The sequence below is a fragment of the Megalobrama amblycephala genome, linkage group LG10 (assembly GCF_018812025.1).
Source record: "Megalobrama amblycephala isolate DHTTF-2021 linkage group LG10, ASM1881202v1, whole genome shotgun sequence".
Lineage (NCBI taxonomy): Eukaryota > Metazoa > Chordata > Actinopteri > Cypriniformes > Xenocyprididae > Megalobrama > Megalobrama amblycephala.
This window is the reverse complement of record NC_063053.1, coordinates 31,124,500-31,140,800: the sequence shown is the minus strand read 5'-3', so window position 1 is coordinate 31,140,800 and position 16,301 is coordinate 31,124,500. Positions and strand designations below refer to the sequence as shown.

At 38.6% G+C, this 16,301-nt stretch overlaps 1 protein-coding gene across 1 annotated transcript in view; it reads right to left on the bottom strand.

The window, feature by feature from the left end:
* LOC125276355 (protein eyes shut homolog) overlaps nt 1–16,301 on the bottom strand; it is a 36,278-nt gene that overhangs the window by 18,773 nt on the left and 1,204 nt on the right. The window contains exons 2-5 of the mRNA XM_048203802.1: nt 13,721–13,923; nt 9,423–9,538; nt 7,355–7,469; nt 482–641 (exon numbers count right to left, since the gene is read on the bottom strand). Of these exons, the coding sequence (XP_048059759.1) occupies nt 482–641; nt 7,355–7,469; nt 9,423–9,538; nt 13,721–13,923 (594 nt within the window). The remainder of the gene's footprint in view (nt 1–481; nt 642–7,354; nt 7,470–9,422; nt 9,539–13,720; nt 13,924–16,301) is intronic.

Sequence of the window (16,301 nt, the reverse complement as noted above, 5' to 3'; positions counted from 1 at the left end):
AAGACGTGCAACTTGCATGCTCGAATTAGGAAACATTATTACAAGCTTACCGTTGTGAATCAGGCTACCATAAAGAGATAGTTTTGAACACTGGCTGGTTATGTACTTGCTCAATCAATTTTGGATCATTTTTAACCAAAAAAGTTACGGACTGCAGCTTTAATTCAGGTCTAAGTGTCATGTAACTTTCTCAAAAATGTCCCCAACAGAACACATTCACTAGCTGACAAAAATATTTTACATGCTATATTCAGATTTATACGGATATAACAAAAATTGTTTTCTTATATATCAGCTATATGCAATCTCCAACACTGCATGAAAACGTGACAATAATTCCCCTCTCCAATTCTACTGTAGAAAAAAAAAAAAATCAATATGAGTGTGGCTTTAAAAAGCTTCTGCTGCCAAACTCTGTGCAAACTTAAACATAAATCAGGATAACATATTCCGGAGTTTGTTGATATAGTTTTCTTTTAACCTGTGTATCCAGGGAGACAGGTGCACATATAGTGCGGGGGTGCAGTTGGCTGACTCATACTGATGCAAGTAGCTCCGTTCAAGCATCTGTTTGGATAGGCTAAGCATGCATTATCCAAGTACTGACAAAACTCCCCCGTCCATCCTGGTGCACAGAGACACTGTAGGGGGAAGACAAAAATAGTAATTAACCTTAATTATTAGATATTCAATAAATCAGCAGAACACTAAATACTTCTACAATCATGTGCTGTTCTTATAGTTCGGTTAAACATGCATTCAAGCTTTTGATGAAAAGGTAAAATCCCCTATGGTTACAAAGTAAAGTTTTACTAAATATCCTTACATCAAAAATTGTTGATTCATTCAGTCCTTCATCATTTCTCAGAAGGCAGTTATACAGCATAGAGTTTAGGAAGATTAAAGGGGGAGAAAGGAAGTTCAAGAAAAGAAAAATGTTGTTGATGACCATCAAATTCATCATCAATTTGCTAATGAAAAAAATGTGGCCTGTTTCCTGGACTATGTCAAAGTTTTAATTAAGGATGTGACTGATTAGAAATTAAACAACCAGATGTCTGCAAACAGCATGTTAACCAAATCAGCTCTTATAATAGCTAATGTTTACATACATCACAGCAACTTCTGCAGAGAAACAGGCTTTAAAATTCCAATGCGCAACGGTAGCCTGCAGTTTTTCAAGTTTCAGATTTGTTTTCAGGTTATTTTTAAGGAAAGCCATATATATCAACCATAAGTCTTCAAGAACACATTCTGAGCTTTCCGGAACGTTATCAGCATATTGTAACATAAAATAAAGAACTTCTACTTTTTTAAATCTTTCAGAGTTAATGCTGACACACTCAAAAACAATTTTTTCCCCTTCATTTTTGAGAATGTTGATATTTTTCAGGCCTCATTTTGTTCTTTTTATACCTGTAAAATAAATATTTGAACATTCTGATTAATTAAATGGTTCATTATTCGTTCACCTGCATGTCGTTCCAAACCTGTATTCTATTATTTTTCCATAATATTTTCCAACAAAAGGAAAAATTTAAAAATATTTTCATTTTTAGACCATTTAATAGTCAGGATCAATCATAAGTCATTTACTCAACACAAGACATTGCTTCAAAAATATTTTTGCATTATATCAAAAGAGCATTTAAATTCATACATTTTGCATAACTGACAGATCCCCATGTATGAACCACCAATTTTGATAGTTTAACAAATTGCACTTGAAGTAAATCAATTCATGTGAAGCGCATATTCTAGAGCACTTCATAACAAAAACAGATGTGACTACATCAATCGACAGTTTATAACTGTGACACATCACTCAAAGTGCAGATCTGTTGATGGGAGTGACAGAAAGATGATATTGAAATAGAAGAGGGTGGCTGAAACCTTGAGACATGAGCATAAATCAAGGACGCTATTATGTGACTGTGAGACTGATATAAAAAAAAAAGTCTTATAAATTAACAGATGTGCATTAGCCGCTAGGGAAGGAAGAGATTTTTGGTGGATGTTGGGATGATTATTTGTCATGTCATGACTGTATTTGCATTGCCATTTTGGGTAGGAAATCAAAAGGAACACAATCTAACTACTATATATAGACATAATACCGTTTGTATCGTGACTGTTATGGCGGCCGAGTAAATCCACCATATTTTTTCAATTATTACACTTGTTGTACCATGAACTATAATTTAAATTTTAGGCGAGAATGTATTTGTATAGACCTGAAATTTGTGACTCATATTTAATAATAGCGCCTATTTTACAATTTGGTTAGAGGCTTTCGGAGATGCGCGCTCAGCAGCCGTTCACTGGTCGTGTAACTGCCGAGAACAGCTTCATCTCGGCCAGTGCTTCGGGGATTTGCCGATGGCTCTTATAGTGGTTAAACATGAGACAATTCATTTTGGGTACATAAAACGGGCAATCTTTGGTCTTATTAATCCATTACTTGTTCCAGAGCAAGTTGAACTGTGCTATGTTAAATTTGATAATTTAATATTAAGGCTATATTTAACTTACATCCTCTAGCATAGCATAATGGATACAACTAGACAAGCAATATCACACTCGTAGCTGTGCGATATTAGCTGTATATCAGCACGGCTGTGATTCGGCCGTAGGTAATCACAGCGTGCTGATATACTACCATATCGCACTGCTATGAGTGTGATATTGCGTTTATGCAACAGTTCGACTGCACAAGTGTGTAAATAAGTAAGAAATAACAACGGAGTGTCTTTAAAACCCTCTTTCGTGCAGAACTATTTCCTTCCACCACGGATTCAAATCTCAAGTTGACAGTTGGACCAAGCCTCCGTTACCAATTCTAAAACATCACTTCAGAACTAGTAACGAAGGAACATTGAGACCCTCCATTGAAACTTAGGCCTTTTTCCAGCTGCTAGCGTACTTTTTCAATTGTTTTCAAAGGGAATACCGCGTTTTTTAAACGTCAGGAGCGTAACGAGGCGCTCAGCGTATCGTTTTTTACTGGTCGCCTCGAGTTGAAGAATGTTCAACTTTGAGTAAAACGCTGCGCTCATCACTGTCACTTTTTATTCAGCCATCCAATCAGAGTGGAGGAGGGGCGGGACAAATACAACACCGACCAACTGTCACAACATTCTTGATGTACAACGACATCAACAAGCAGAGAACAAAACAAAATAGATGAGAAATTAATATTGCTGGTCTCTGAACATATATAGCAAGTAATTCCACATTGTTTCGACATTTTTAGCCTGAAACAAATTACCTGCAAAATCAGTTATAAGTAACAGTGCCGCGGATATTCCATATCGTAGCAGAAACTTTTCGTCTCAACTGAAAAAAAAACGCTGCGCAGCTCAAGCGCTCACATATAGGCGTTTTAAGCAGAGCGCCTAGCGTTTTCAGCTGGCTAAAAACGCTTTGGTGGACACACGGCCTTATTGTATTTTGTACAGTATTATATAGAGATAGAGAGATCGCCTGAGCGAGTATTACCTGTGTCTGAGATAACATTCATTCTTTATCCATTATAAAAGTCCGTTTGAATGTCCGCTGAGGAAACCAATCTTTGTATTTGTCCTTTTTACAGCTAAGGGACTTTTCCATATCATAGCCAGAGCGCAAAAACAACTTCCTTTGCAAAAGTTCCTTTCAATTTAAAAGTCTCTTGTGACTCACTGATTCACTTGTAAAGTTTTGCCGCCATCTAATGGGGGTATTATGCTGCATTCACGCCACCTCGTATTTGCCGAAATCTTGAGATGACAACACGTGACGTTGTATTCTGAGCTGTTCTCGTCCTTTGACTGGGAATTATGCGTTTCTATGGTACCACTATCAACGCCTAAATGAATCTACAGCAGTCAGGTGGTATAGCGGCCACGTGGTACATCTGGGAGCTTTCAGAAAACTCCCAGCTTACAAGCTGTAATTACGAGCTCTACGAGGACGTGAACGCTTTTTACAAGCAGGAATCTCGTAACTACAGGAATTAGAGGCCGCGTGAATGCACCTTCAATGTAACTTTCACTCAATCCATGTTACGCACTAATGGACCCTTTCTCAATACCAGATACAATTTATATGGAATATTTATTGAACAACAAATTAACAACAATAGCCATTAAAAATGACAGTAGGAAATAAACAATTGTACAGTTCATTCAACCGTACAAAAGCACCAGTGTGCCCGTGACAAGTTATGTGTGCCAAAACCTCCAAAAACTCCATTGAATCCTCAAACTGTCAGTCAAACCTCATAAATCCGCCCCAGTGCCGCACGCGGTTTGGAGATCTCTGCTTCTTTGCAATGCAAAGGTAAATAAAGATCTGATGTTTGAAAAAAAAAAGAAAAAAAAAGTAAAGCATATTCTTTGCTCAAGAAACACTATCTATAAAGGCTTTATGTATTTGAAGAGCAGAGAATAATCTTCGTCTGATATTTACCGTCTAGTTGTAGCCAATATGCTATGCTATGATAGAAGATGTAAGTTGAATATAGCCTTATATATTAAAAGATCAAACAGCACAATTTGACTTGCTCTGGAACAAGTAATGGATTAATAAGACCAAAGATTGCCCGTTTTATGTACCCAAAATTAATTATGTCTCATGTTTAAAGCTGAGATTTGCGAAGCTCCCCCTACAGGTTCCTTCAGTGAATCACACTGTCGTAAATACTCCAAGCGCAGCTCTGGACTTCAACGACTACAACGCTCACCAGCGCAGTAGTTTTGCAAATACAGTACAAGAAATCTCGATGGAGGTGGGTAATTTTCAAAATTGTCTTATAAAGTCATAATATATACATTGTTTTTGAATTACCGTAAAGCATTTTGTCACTCTCTCATGAACGTGAACATGAGGCGTGATTGTGTTGGGTTGGCGCAGATCAACTTGCAAGTGCTGTTTTCTGGCGTACACGTGCCAGAGGGGGTTAGTGCATGCCTCAAACACACCACTACAAGTCAATTAACCATCGTAAAGACTTAGAAAACTATTTATGAAGGTAAAAAAGTTACTTAGTTCTGCTTTAACCACTATAAGAGCCAGCGGCAAATCCCTGCAGCACTGGCCGAGATGAAGCTGTTCTGGGCACGTGCACGACCCCTGAACGCCGTTGACGGCCTGGTGTGCGCATCTCCGAAAATGTCTTAAATTGTAAAATAGGCGCTATGATTAAATATAAGTCACATATTTCAGGTCTAAACAACTACATTCTCACCTAAAAAACTCTTAAAACTACAGTTTGTGGTACAAGTAGTATTTGCAAAAATTACGTTGGATTTACTCGGCCGCCATCCACACTAGCGGAGTGATACAAAAGGTGAAAAGGTAGTGCTGTTATCACTAAAATATCGCAAGGCTATCAGCCAATCAGATTCGAGAACCAGAAAGAACTGTTGTATAAATATATATATATCTGCCACTTTATTAGGTACACCTGTTCAACTGCTCGTTAAAGCAAATCTAATCAGCCAATCACATGGCAGCAACTCAATGATTTTAAAGCATGTAGCCATGGTCAAGATGGTTTGCTGAAGTTCAAACTGAGTATAACAATGGGGAGGAAAGATTTTGAAGGTGACTTTGAACATGGCATGGTTGTTGGTACCAGACGGGCTGGTCTGAGCATTTCAGAAACTGCTGATCTGCTGGGATTTTCACGCACAACCATGGAGTATTCAGAGAATGATCGAAAGAGAGAAAGTATCTAGTGAGCAGCAGTTCTGTGAGTGAAAATGCCTTGTTATTGCCAGAGGAGAATAGCTAAACTGGTTCAAGCTGATAGAAAGGCAACAGTAACTCAAATAACCACTGGTTACAACCGAGTTCTGCAGAAGAGCGTCTCTGGACGCACAACACGTCGAACCTTGAAGCAGATGGACTACAGCAGCAGAAGACACACCGGGTGCCACTCCTGTCAGCTAAGAACAGGAAACTGAGGCTACAGTTCACACTTGCTTAAAATATTGGACAATAGAAAATTGGGAAAATGTTGCCTGGTCTGATGAGTATCGATTTCTGCTGCAACATTCAAATGGTAGAATTTGGTGTAAACGACATGAAAGCATGGATCCATCCTGCCTTGTATCCATGGTTGCTGCTGGTGATGCAATGGTGTGGGGGATATTTTCTTGGCACACTTTGGGCCCCTTAATACCAATTGAGCATCATTTAAACCCCACAGCCTACCTGAGGATTGTTGCTAACCATGTCCATCCCTTTATGATCACAGTGTACCCATTGTCTGATGGCTACTTCTAAAGCTCAAATAATCTCAAACTGGTCTCTTGAACATGACTATGAGTTCACTATATTCAAATGGCCTCCACAGTCACCAGATCTCAATCCAATAGAGCACCTTTGGGATGTGGTGGAATGGGAGATTCGCATCATTGGATGTGCAGCCGACAAATCTGCAGCAACTGTGTGATGCTGTCATGTCAATATGGACCAAAATCTCTAAGGAATGTTTCCAGCACCTTGTTGAATGTATGCCACAAAGAATTAAAGAAGTTCCGAAGGTAAAAGGGTTCCAACCCAGTACAAGCAAGGTGTACCTAATAAAGTGGCCGGTGAGTGTATATAGACAACATTTCTCTACAAACTTCCTAACACCACACACAGCATATATCTCTTTCAATCCACAAGTTCTCGTTTAGCTTCTCTTTAAGCACTTTCGCACCGAATAGTTCTAGAACCTAGCCACTAGGATAGTTCCCCAAGAACTAATTTCTCCCCCAGGCCATGTTCCTGGTTGCATTAGCACCGGAAATTGGAACTCTGAAGCTCTGAATGGCGTCTTTAAGCACGACATTTACAAACGCTGGGTTTCGTGATAAGGGAGATGGAATGTAAACGCATTATTTATGTGACTGAAAGAGCAAAAAGTGGGGCTAAGAGACGAAATCTCCTGTGATAACTTTCAGTATTTCATATCATCGAGGCGGAGTAAAGAACACAACCCTGCAGACAACAGGTAAATGCCGTTATTGCTGTTTTCCATGTTCGTGAAGTAAATATGTTTACACTGCTTTTTAAACATACCGGGTGCCTGTGTTTGACATGCGTTTGACCAATCAGCGTACACTTACATCACTGATAGTTCCTATAGTGCTGGTTTAGACCCTACTCTGAAGTAGCAGCTAATTTAGTTCTTCCAAAAGGAGTTCCTAGAACTAAAATCGTTCCTGCGGTGCGAACACGGCAAAATCCGACTACTTCAGCCAATAGTTCTAGGAACTATGAAAAGGTTCCTCCAGTGCAAAAGCATATAACAAATGAATGTGATCTGAAATGATTTTTTTCATGTGCAAATAAACCACTGCAAAAAAAATAGGTTACTTACATTATATCCTCCAACTAGGTTGAGACACAATCCCTCATTCAGGCAGTTAATACTGAGCAGCTTGCAGAAGTCAATTATTTCTTCACAGTTCTCTCCAGAAAAACCTTGCCGGCATCTACAGGAAGATGACATTAACTTTAGCTACATATAAAAATAGACTTCTAAGGGGAAAAAATGGCCCAGAGTAACAATCAGGTTGATAAAATGCAGGCACTTTATGCTTTTTTTTTAGATGTCACTGGTGTGTCATTATCACCATTATGCTCTTTGGTGACATTTGTGGAGAATTAAAAGACCCTTTAAGCAAACGCATGACAAGAATGTCTGTTAAATGTTCAACCTCTGGCACATAATGCTTCATGAATCCTCTTGTTTCCTTGGCCTCAGTCAGATCTTTGTCATCCTTCTGCTGTGATAAGGCTTCAGTAATATTATTCTGACACAAAGGCAAGATCACTCAATTATTAACACAGACTCTAAGGTGACCAGCTGCTATTGCTTTTATCTGCCCTTCTCTACACACACACTATCATCCTTTAGTCATTCCTTTTCTCAATTTTTAATTCATTTTCCCCCTTTCAATCTCTATCTTATCTTATGCTTGTCATTTAGTCAGAGGGGCCATCAAATGTATTGATTCAAGTGATCTTTGCTAATAAAAACTAGAAAGATGAACAGGAGCAAGAGAAGACATAGCTGTGAATCCCCCAAGGACTGGAAGTTCTCATAAAGTGTAGCGGATTCTGAAACTGTAGCGGATTCCCTCATTATCAGCAGGAAGTAATTCAAAAGCTGTCAAAGGCTGAATATTGAACCTTACAACTGGAGATTTAATGAACATTTCACTGTCTACAGACTGTATCCCTATTTTTGGCCAGTATAATCACACATAGTCACACACACAATCACAGCACACATGACATTCAGCATTTCAAAATGTGAGTTTCATAACGAAGCAATTTGTCAAAAGAATGTAAAATGAATACCTTTGATTAACACAAACTATGAACAGGTACTACTATTACGCAGACGTCAACAAACCCAAACGCACAAGGTGATTCATGGGAAAAGTGTTTCTGAAAAGCTAGTTTTCTGATTTGCTATACAAAAAAGTGGAGCATCTCCTATAATTATTTTCCCCATTTGCACATATTCTTTAATTGACCATAACCCAAAAAAAAAGAAAAAAAAGAAAAGACAAACATGTCCCAGAATACATGGGAGTTTAAATTAGCTTTAATTGCTAAAATATAAACACGAAACTATGAACGTAGACTAACCAACCAACCAAACATCAGCTTACAGAGTACAAGACCATCAGAGAAAGGAGGCTAGGAGACTTTGCTGCCAACAGTAAGGGTGGACAGTTTCCCGTAGTGATGCTCACAAGGTGATAGCTTTCTTTATCACAGTCAAAGTGGATTAGATGCAATATTTGTCAAATAAAACAGGCATTTCAGATGTTTGTAGAAACTTGAAACACGTTTCTTTCAATAGTTTGTCTACTGCTTAACAGAGTGCCTGTGTGTACAAAAATAAAGTTCCAAATAAGTCTATAATATTTAAATATCAATAAAATGGAGTCTGTATATTTTTTATTATTTTTAGTATGATAAATATGACACAATAGAGCATGAAATGATTTCTACTGTTGTAAAAACAGAGATTTGTGAGCAATAGGGGAACTAAAGGTGTCAGAAAAAACATGAAAGTCTGGCCAATTGTGAAATAGCTGTCATCATCTGGAGAAGCTGCGCTGAGCTTTAGTTTAATGGCATACGTCACAGTATCGTGGTGAAGGAGCTGTCTCAAATCGGAAAACGTTTTTAAACTGACATGCACTGCTGCAAATCAGATGCAGATCGGTCTGCACAACACAGCATGAAGTCAAATACAAAACACAAACATATACACTCACAAGACAAAAGAGTTAACAAACTTAATTTAAAATAAGAGCAAGAAAACAGAATACAACTTTTCTTTAGGCTGTGACAATGATAATTAAAATGCCTTTACCAGAAATACTAATGATGTTGACCTGAGCTAACAATATTCTCAATTCTCTTACCTGCAATGATACTGGCCATTCTGAACTACACAGATGCCACCGTTGAGACAGGGCAAAGTGCCACACACCTCCGCCTGCTCCGAGCATGCCGGATCTACGCATATGCATGTGGAATTCTGTATAAAAGAAACAGAACACCCCAAGGAGGGTTGGTTACACGTCAATTGGAGAGACATGCTGAAATCTAAATCACAACCTAAGGTGAGCTTGAACACCATTACATTTGCATCAACTAACACTTTTTCACCAAGAGCTGCTGGTGCTTGGCCAGAGCTGGGGCTTGTCCCAGGGGATCTGCACATTCACATTTTCATTCATTTGAGAGCCAAACAATGTAACTGGCTATATAACCCAGCCACAAACAATGTAACATGCTATGCAACACAGCCGCAAACAAGCATAGTGCATTGTAGTCTTTATTAGTAGTTTTGAGGACATATTTTAAACATTCAAAGTAGGGCTTGGCGATATGACGGTACATATCATGGTGACGGCCTAGAGATTTTTGCTATATTATGTATATCGCAGTATGTAAATATATAAGTATAGCTCAGCACTATTGACACTTTAGAGTGATGAAACACATTAAACAAACAATAGTTATTAAATAGTTGTTAAAAACAGTTAAATGCAGTAAGTTGTGAAAAAGAACTCAATATGGTGCTCACTGCTCAGGCTGATTGACACAGCTGAAGTGCGCACACAGAAAGCTGCGTCTCTCAGCATGTGATCACGTATTCATTTCTCTTTCACATTATTGCACCTGAATGGTTGAATACACACACAATTATGTCAAATTAGTCATGGTGGGTTATATCTCAAGTGAAAGTAAACAGTTCGGTGTAAACTGGATGTGTATCAGTATATTGGATCTGTGCATTCGTTCTTAAAGTGACAGCAGCCTAATAAACCTGATTTGACCTGTCTGTCAAATCAAACAAATGTGAAGAAAAAAAAAAAAAAAAAAACTTACTGCATTTGACTGAATAACTTTTTTTTAGCTTTAATAATAATAAATTTATATTAATTCATACAGTGAAGACTAGTAGACAGTATTTTATTTTTACATTTGATTATTCCATTTCTGTTCTATTTCTAACTATACAGTGGGTACGGAAAGTATTCAGACCCCCTTAAATTTTTCACTCTTTGTTACATTGCAGCCATTTGCTAAAATCATTTAAGTTAATTTTTTTCCTCATTAATGTACACACAGCACCCCATATTGACAGAAAAAAAACACAGAATTGTTGACATTTTTGCAGATTTATTAAAAAAGAAAAACTGAAATATCACATGGTCCTAAGTATTCAGACCCTTTGCTGTGACACTCATATATTTAACTCAGGTGCTGTCTATTTCTTCTGATCATCCTTGAGATGGTTCTACACCTTCATTTGAGTCCAGCTGTGTTTGATTATACCAATTGGACTTGATTAGGAAAGCTACACACCTGTTTATATAAGACCTTACAGTTCACAGTGCATGTCAGAGCAAATGAGAATCATGAGGTCAAAGGAACTGCCTGAAGAGCTCAGAGACAGAATTGTGGCAAGGCACAGATCTCGCCAAGGTTACAAAATTTCTGCTGCACTTAAGGTTCCTAAGAGCACAGTGGCCTCCATAATCCTTAAATGGAAGATGTTTGGGACAACCAGAACCCTTCCTAGAGCTGGCCGTCCGGCCAAACTGAGCTATTCCACAATATGAGCCTTGGTGAGAGAGGTAAAGAAGAACCCAAAGATCACTGTGGCTGAGCTCCAGAGATGCAGTCGGGAGATGGGAGAAAGTTGTAGAAAGTCAACCATCACTGCAGCCCTCCACCAGTCAGGGCTTTATGGCAGAGTGGCCCGATAGAAGCCTCTCCTCAGTGCAAGACACATGAAAGCCCACATGGAGTTTGCCAAGATGGTGAGAAATATGATTCTCTGGTCTGATGAGACCAAGATGGAACTTTTTGGCCTTAATTCTAAGCGGTATGTGTGGAGAAAACCAGGCACTGCTCATCACCTGTCCAATACAGTCCCAACAGTGAAGCATGGTGGTGGCAGCATCATGCTGTGGGGGTGTTTTTCAGCTGCAGGGACAGGACGACTGGTTGCAATCGAGGGAAAGATGAATGCGGCCAAGTACAGGGATATCCTGGACGAAAACCTTCTCCAGAGTGCTCAGGACCTCAGACTGGGCCGAAGGTTTACCTTCCAACAAGACAATGACCCTAAGCACACAGCTAAAATAACGAAGGAGTGGCTTCACAACAACTCTGTGACTGTTCAGCCAGAGCCCTGACTTAAACCCAATTGTGCATCTCTGGAGAGACCTAAAAATGGCTGTCCACCAACGTTTACTATCCAACCTGACATAACTGGAGAGGATCTGCAAGGAGGAATGGCAGAGGATCCCCAAATCCAGGTGTGGAAAAACTTGTTGCATCTTTCCCAAAAAGACTCATGGCTGTATTAGATCAAAAGGGTGCTTCTGCTGAGCAAAGGGTCTGAATACTTAGGACCATGTGATATTTCAGTTTTTCTTTTTTAATAAATCGGCAAAAATGTCAACAATTCTGTGTTTTTCTGTCAATAAGGGGTGCTGTGTGTACATTGATGAGGAAAAAAAATGAACTTAAATGATTTTAGCAAATGGCTGCAATATAACAAAGAGTGAAAAATTTAAGGGGGTCTAAATACATTCTGTACCCACTGTATGTTAAATAAACCTATTGTACCTGAAAAAAACTTAATTAGTTTCATTCGTATTTTGTTATATTGTATTTGTTATATTGTTTGTAATTTCCTTCTTTGTTCTTATGTTTAATAACAAAAATAACATAAAACAAAATAGCTAATGCCATCAGAGGTCTTGATGTAATGGTCAGACATCAAATAAAAGTGATAAAAAATTCCTGATTGGTAAGAATGCTGAGAGACGAAGCAGAGAGAGGGAATCTACTTGCATACACAACTTAAATGAAAAGATTCCACATAGGAAAACAGGAACATCCAGGAACTCAAGACCCAAGACACAGACACGATGACAGCAACAAATGACTAGCAAAGCATGATTGAAAACCAAGGCCTTATTTGTACTAGTTCTTAAGACACAGTCTTAATGGCTATGTTTATACAATATCATTAAAATATCAGCAATTTAGTTTAGTTTTTTTCCCCCCACAAGTTGTTTCAGAAACTTGAGGACATTATCCTGTCCCATGACCACTGATGTTATTGCTTCCTGGTTTGAGACCAGTGGAACCAACTTTATTTCAGAGAAAATGAGCAGAACAGGGCCAGATTGGACACCGGCTCTGGCACCAGCACAGGCACCCTGTCGGTAACCTTGGATTGCCTACAGGACATACAAAATTAGTGACTTAGAACATACATTTTTTTTTTTTTTGGAGCCGATCATGACAAACCAGAGAAATAACCAGCATTGGAGCATCCAGAGCTGAATAAGCAGTACAATAGACAAGTCATTAGCCGGTTCTGCTCTCCGACTTTCACTAACCCATACTGACATCAATAATATTTCTGACTGAGTCATTCAAAGATGAGTAATAGAAGCTGAGAACAATCCCAGATGAAAGTAATACGGAGACTCCCACTGATATAAGCATTGGTGCAGTTCTGGAGCAGCGTGAAGGATTATTTCATTTTCATACAGATGAGCTCTCTTAGGAGGATGTCTCAGATAGACCAAATCAATGTCAAACAAATCAATTTAATGTGTCTGAGTGTGTGTATGTGTGTTAGAGAGAAATTAAAGTCTATCTTTACTGTCCATGCTCTCAAATGACTAAGGTACCTCATGAGAATCTGCTACGGACAGGCCCGTGTGCTGAATTTCACTACCAAGTAAATGAAGGTCACACAAGACAATTAGTCTGCCACTGGCCCACTTTCTTCTAAATTCATCTCTTCATTACTGTAATGGATCATGAACAGCAGACTGTAACTGTAACAATCTGGGGAGACATTTCTAAGTGAACATGGCACAAAAGTCCCATAATTCCATATTTATTTATCCCATAATTAATTTTTGTGCTATACTGAATATGCAACAACTTGCTCAAGTCCAATAAAAAAATATATTACAAATGCCATGCCGATTCTGCTATCAAAACAATTATTAATGGTTATTGTAACCTTCAACGTGACACAGGCTGATCCACTTCAGGTGTGTCACAGACATTTGCATGTGGCATTTCAAATTAATCACATTCTCTCGGGCAAAAATAAAGATAGAAAAAAAAAAAAAAAACAGCATTAGGAGCAATGTAGAAAAAAAAGGGGCCTCACAAGTTTGTCTGTGGTGCAGGCTTCGTCCAGTTGACATCCGTTAGACTTGCAGAAGCTGTCAATCTCAGTGGTGGTCTCACAGTTGAGGCCTGTGAAACCCCCTGGGCATGTGCAAACATATCCATTTGCAGTCTCCTCACAGCGACCGTCATTCCAGCACGGGTTTGAATCACAGAGGAGCTTCTTTCGCTCACAGTAAGTACCTGCAATGCAAGAATTTGCTGAGAATGAATGGATATTAAATGATCATCAGTAAAATGAATGAAAACACATGCTTCTGTCAAGCATTTGTGTGTAACAACTTTAATGATGAAATTATGATTCATTACTAAGTCTGCATTTTTAAATTTAGAACCAATTTAAATTACATACACCCAAAACTATATGCAGTGATTTAAGCTGTATGATGTTAAGCTGTTAAAGAAATTATTATATAAATATATTGAAAAGAAATAAAAAAAAAAGAAAAACAAGTGTAATAAAATGAATGTCTATTTGGGGGCGATTGGGGGTTCGGTGCCTTGCTCAAGGGCACCTCAGTTGTGGGTAATAAGAGTAGAAGGGAGCTCTGTTCATTCACTCCCTTACATTTCCTGTTGGCACTGAGACTCAAACCCACAACCTTCGGGTTACAAGTCCAACTCTCTAACCATTAGGCTTGACCATTACTGATCAAAAAAAATGATCAAACCTATTATTTAGAACACATTTGTAAATCCATAAAATGCAACATTTTTACCTTTTAGTGTAGATCAGAAATTATGTTTTGGTGTTTGTTTGTACTTTGACTTATTGTGTCTTTACTTACACCGGGTTTGTGCCAATGATTAAATCACAACCATAATTAGATTTGCAATAGCACATTCCCTCAAGATCTTTTGCTTAAATTTTCTGTTTACCAGTGTATATTACAATTATTAAAATGAAAAAACAGTTGTAGAAAGAATTATCTTCAAATTGTATTCAAACACAGCTACTAATCTGATTTAAGACAGCTGATCTTTAGCTCCAAATCATGCTCAAAATTGTAAGCTTCTGACTGCTTAGTGAGAATAAATGTTTAAACTTTATGACTGCAATGACAGCAGACAATTGCTCCAGCATCTCCCTCCCACTTCTCTGAATGCTTCACTAATGTGGAGGTTCAAGGGCCCAAATTATGTCCCCATTGTCCGTAAACCGAACAACCCGATCATACTGGCCGAAGGTTTTGGACTGAGAACATCTAGGCTGCGGGTTCCTCTAAGGTAACTCTGGATTGGAACATCAGTCTGATTTCCGCTCCTCGCAGGTTAAATTTAGACTTGACTATGCAGCACTGTAGGTTCAAGGTGAACATGATTTGATTTTATTCCCTAGTGGTTCTCTGTTTGCTTTTTCTTTTTTCCCCTCCATGTTCCTCAGCAGGAGCTAACTCATTTATCTTCCTTGTTACTGCGTTTTTCTTTTCTTTTGTCGTTCAGTTTTTAAAGCATATTCCAGTGTGTTAAGCTCACGGGATGATACAAAGGTCATTAGTCCCAGAGGCACGTTGGGTGCCTGCTTTTGAGGACACACCACTGGGCGTCATGTACGTCTCTCTGCAGTGTTTCTCAGGGATCCACAGTAGGAAATTGAAAAGCTCTTGACATTATAAAACTCAAAGCTCAACATATTCTTTTATTCTTCTACAAGAACTACCTTTGATTGGCAACGACTCCTCGTAGGAGGTCTTTGAAATAGTAATGCATCTTTTAGGTACATGATTTAATGTTTGATAAAGGTTGATGACTTCATGAAGGTTGATGAAAATCATAAAAGCGGTGATATGAAACAGATAGCGCCACCCTGTTGTGCACTACCTTGAGATATAAACCCATCTAAATCAAAAGCCAACCTTGCTATTAAAACCACTCAGAAACAAGACAATTATAGGATTTGAATTTCCACAAAAACCATGGGGCAGGTGAATAGCAAAATTAATAGTGTACCCAATAGGGCATATCCTATTAATTTCATAACATGCAGATACAAAAACCCCTGGCAGTCTGAATAAGGTACACAGGAGAGTGGAATCAAAAGAAAATCTCATTTGAAGTGTCCCACGAGTGGGCCTCATTATTATGTGTGTGTAGTCTCTGGTCCGTTAGGGCAGTCGGAACCGGGCCAGCCTTTAACTTCACTATGATTAATGGGGTGACAGCTTGAGCAAAGTCAGAGAGCTGCTGGCCCCACAGGGTGCCGAAACAGAGCAGAACTGGAGACCAGTTACTTTCAGTTCCTTAAAAGGTGCTCCAAGAATCTGGAATGAGAGACTGTGCTAATGTACAGATGCCACAGTGCAATGGTTCTTGTGGTTATCTGACATCAAATTGAGTTGAATCACTAGTAATATGCGGCTGTAAAGCCTGTGATAAAGGCAAATCAAGACACAAATATTTTATTCTCAAATTGCTACCACCATTTACCTCTGCAGATGCACATGGAACAAGATTTTTGAAAACTTTAGGGAGGAATTAAAGGGTTAGTTCACCCAAAAATAAAAATTCTGTCATTAATTACTCACCCTCATGCCGTTCCAAACCCGTAAAACCTTCGTTCA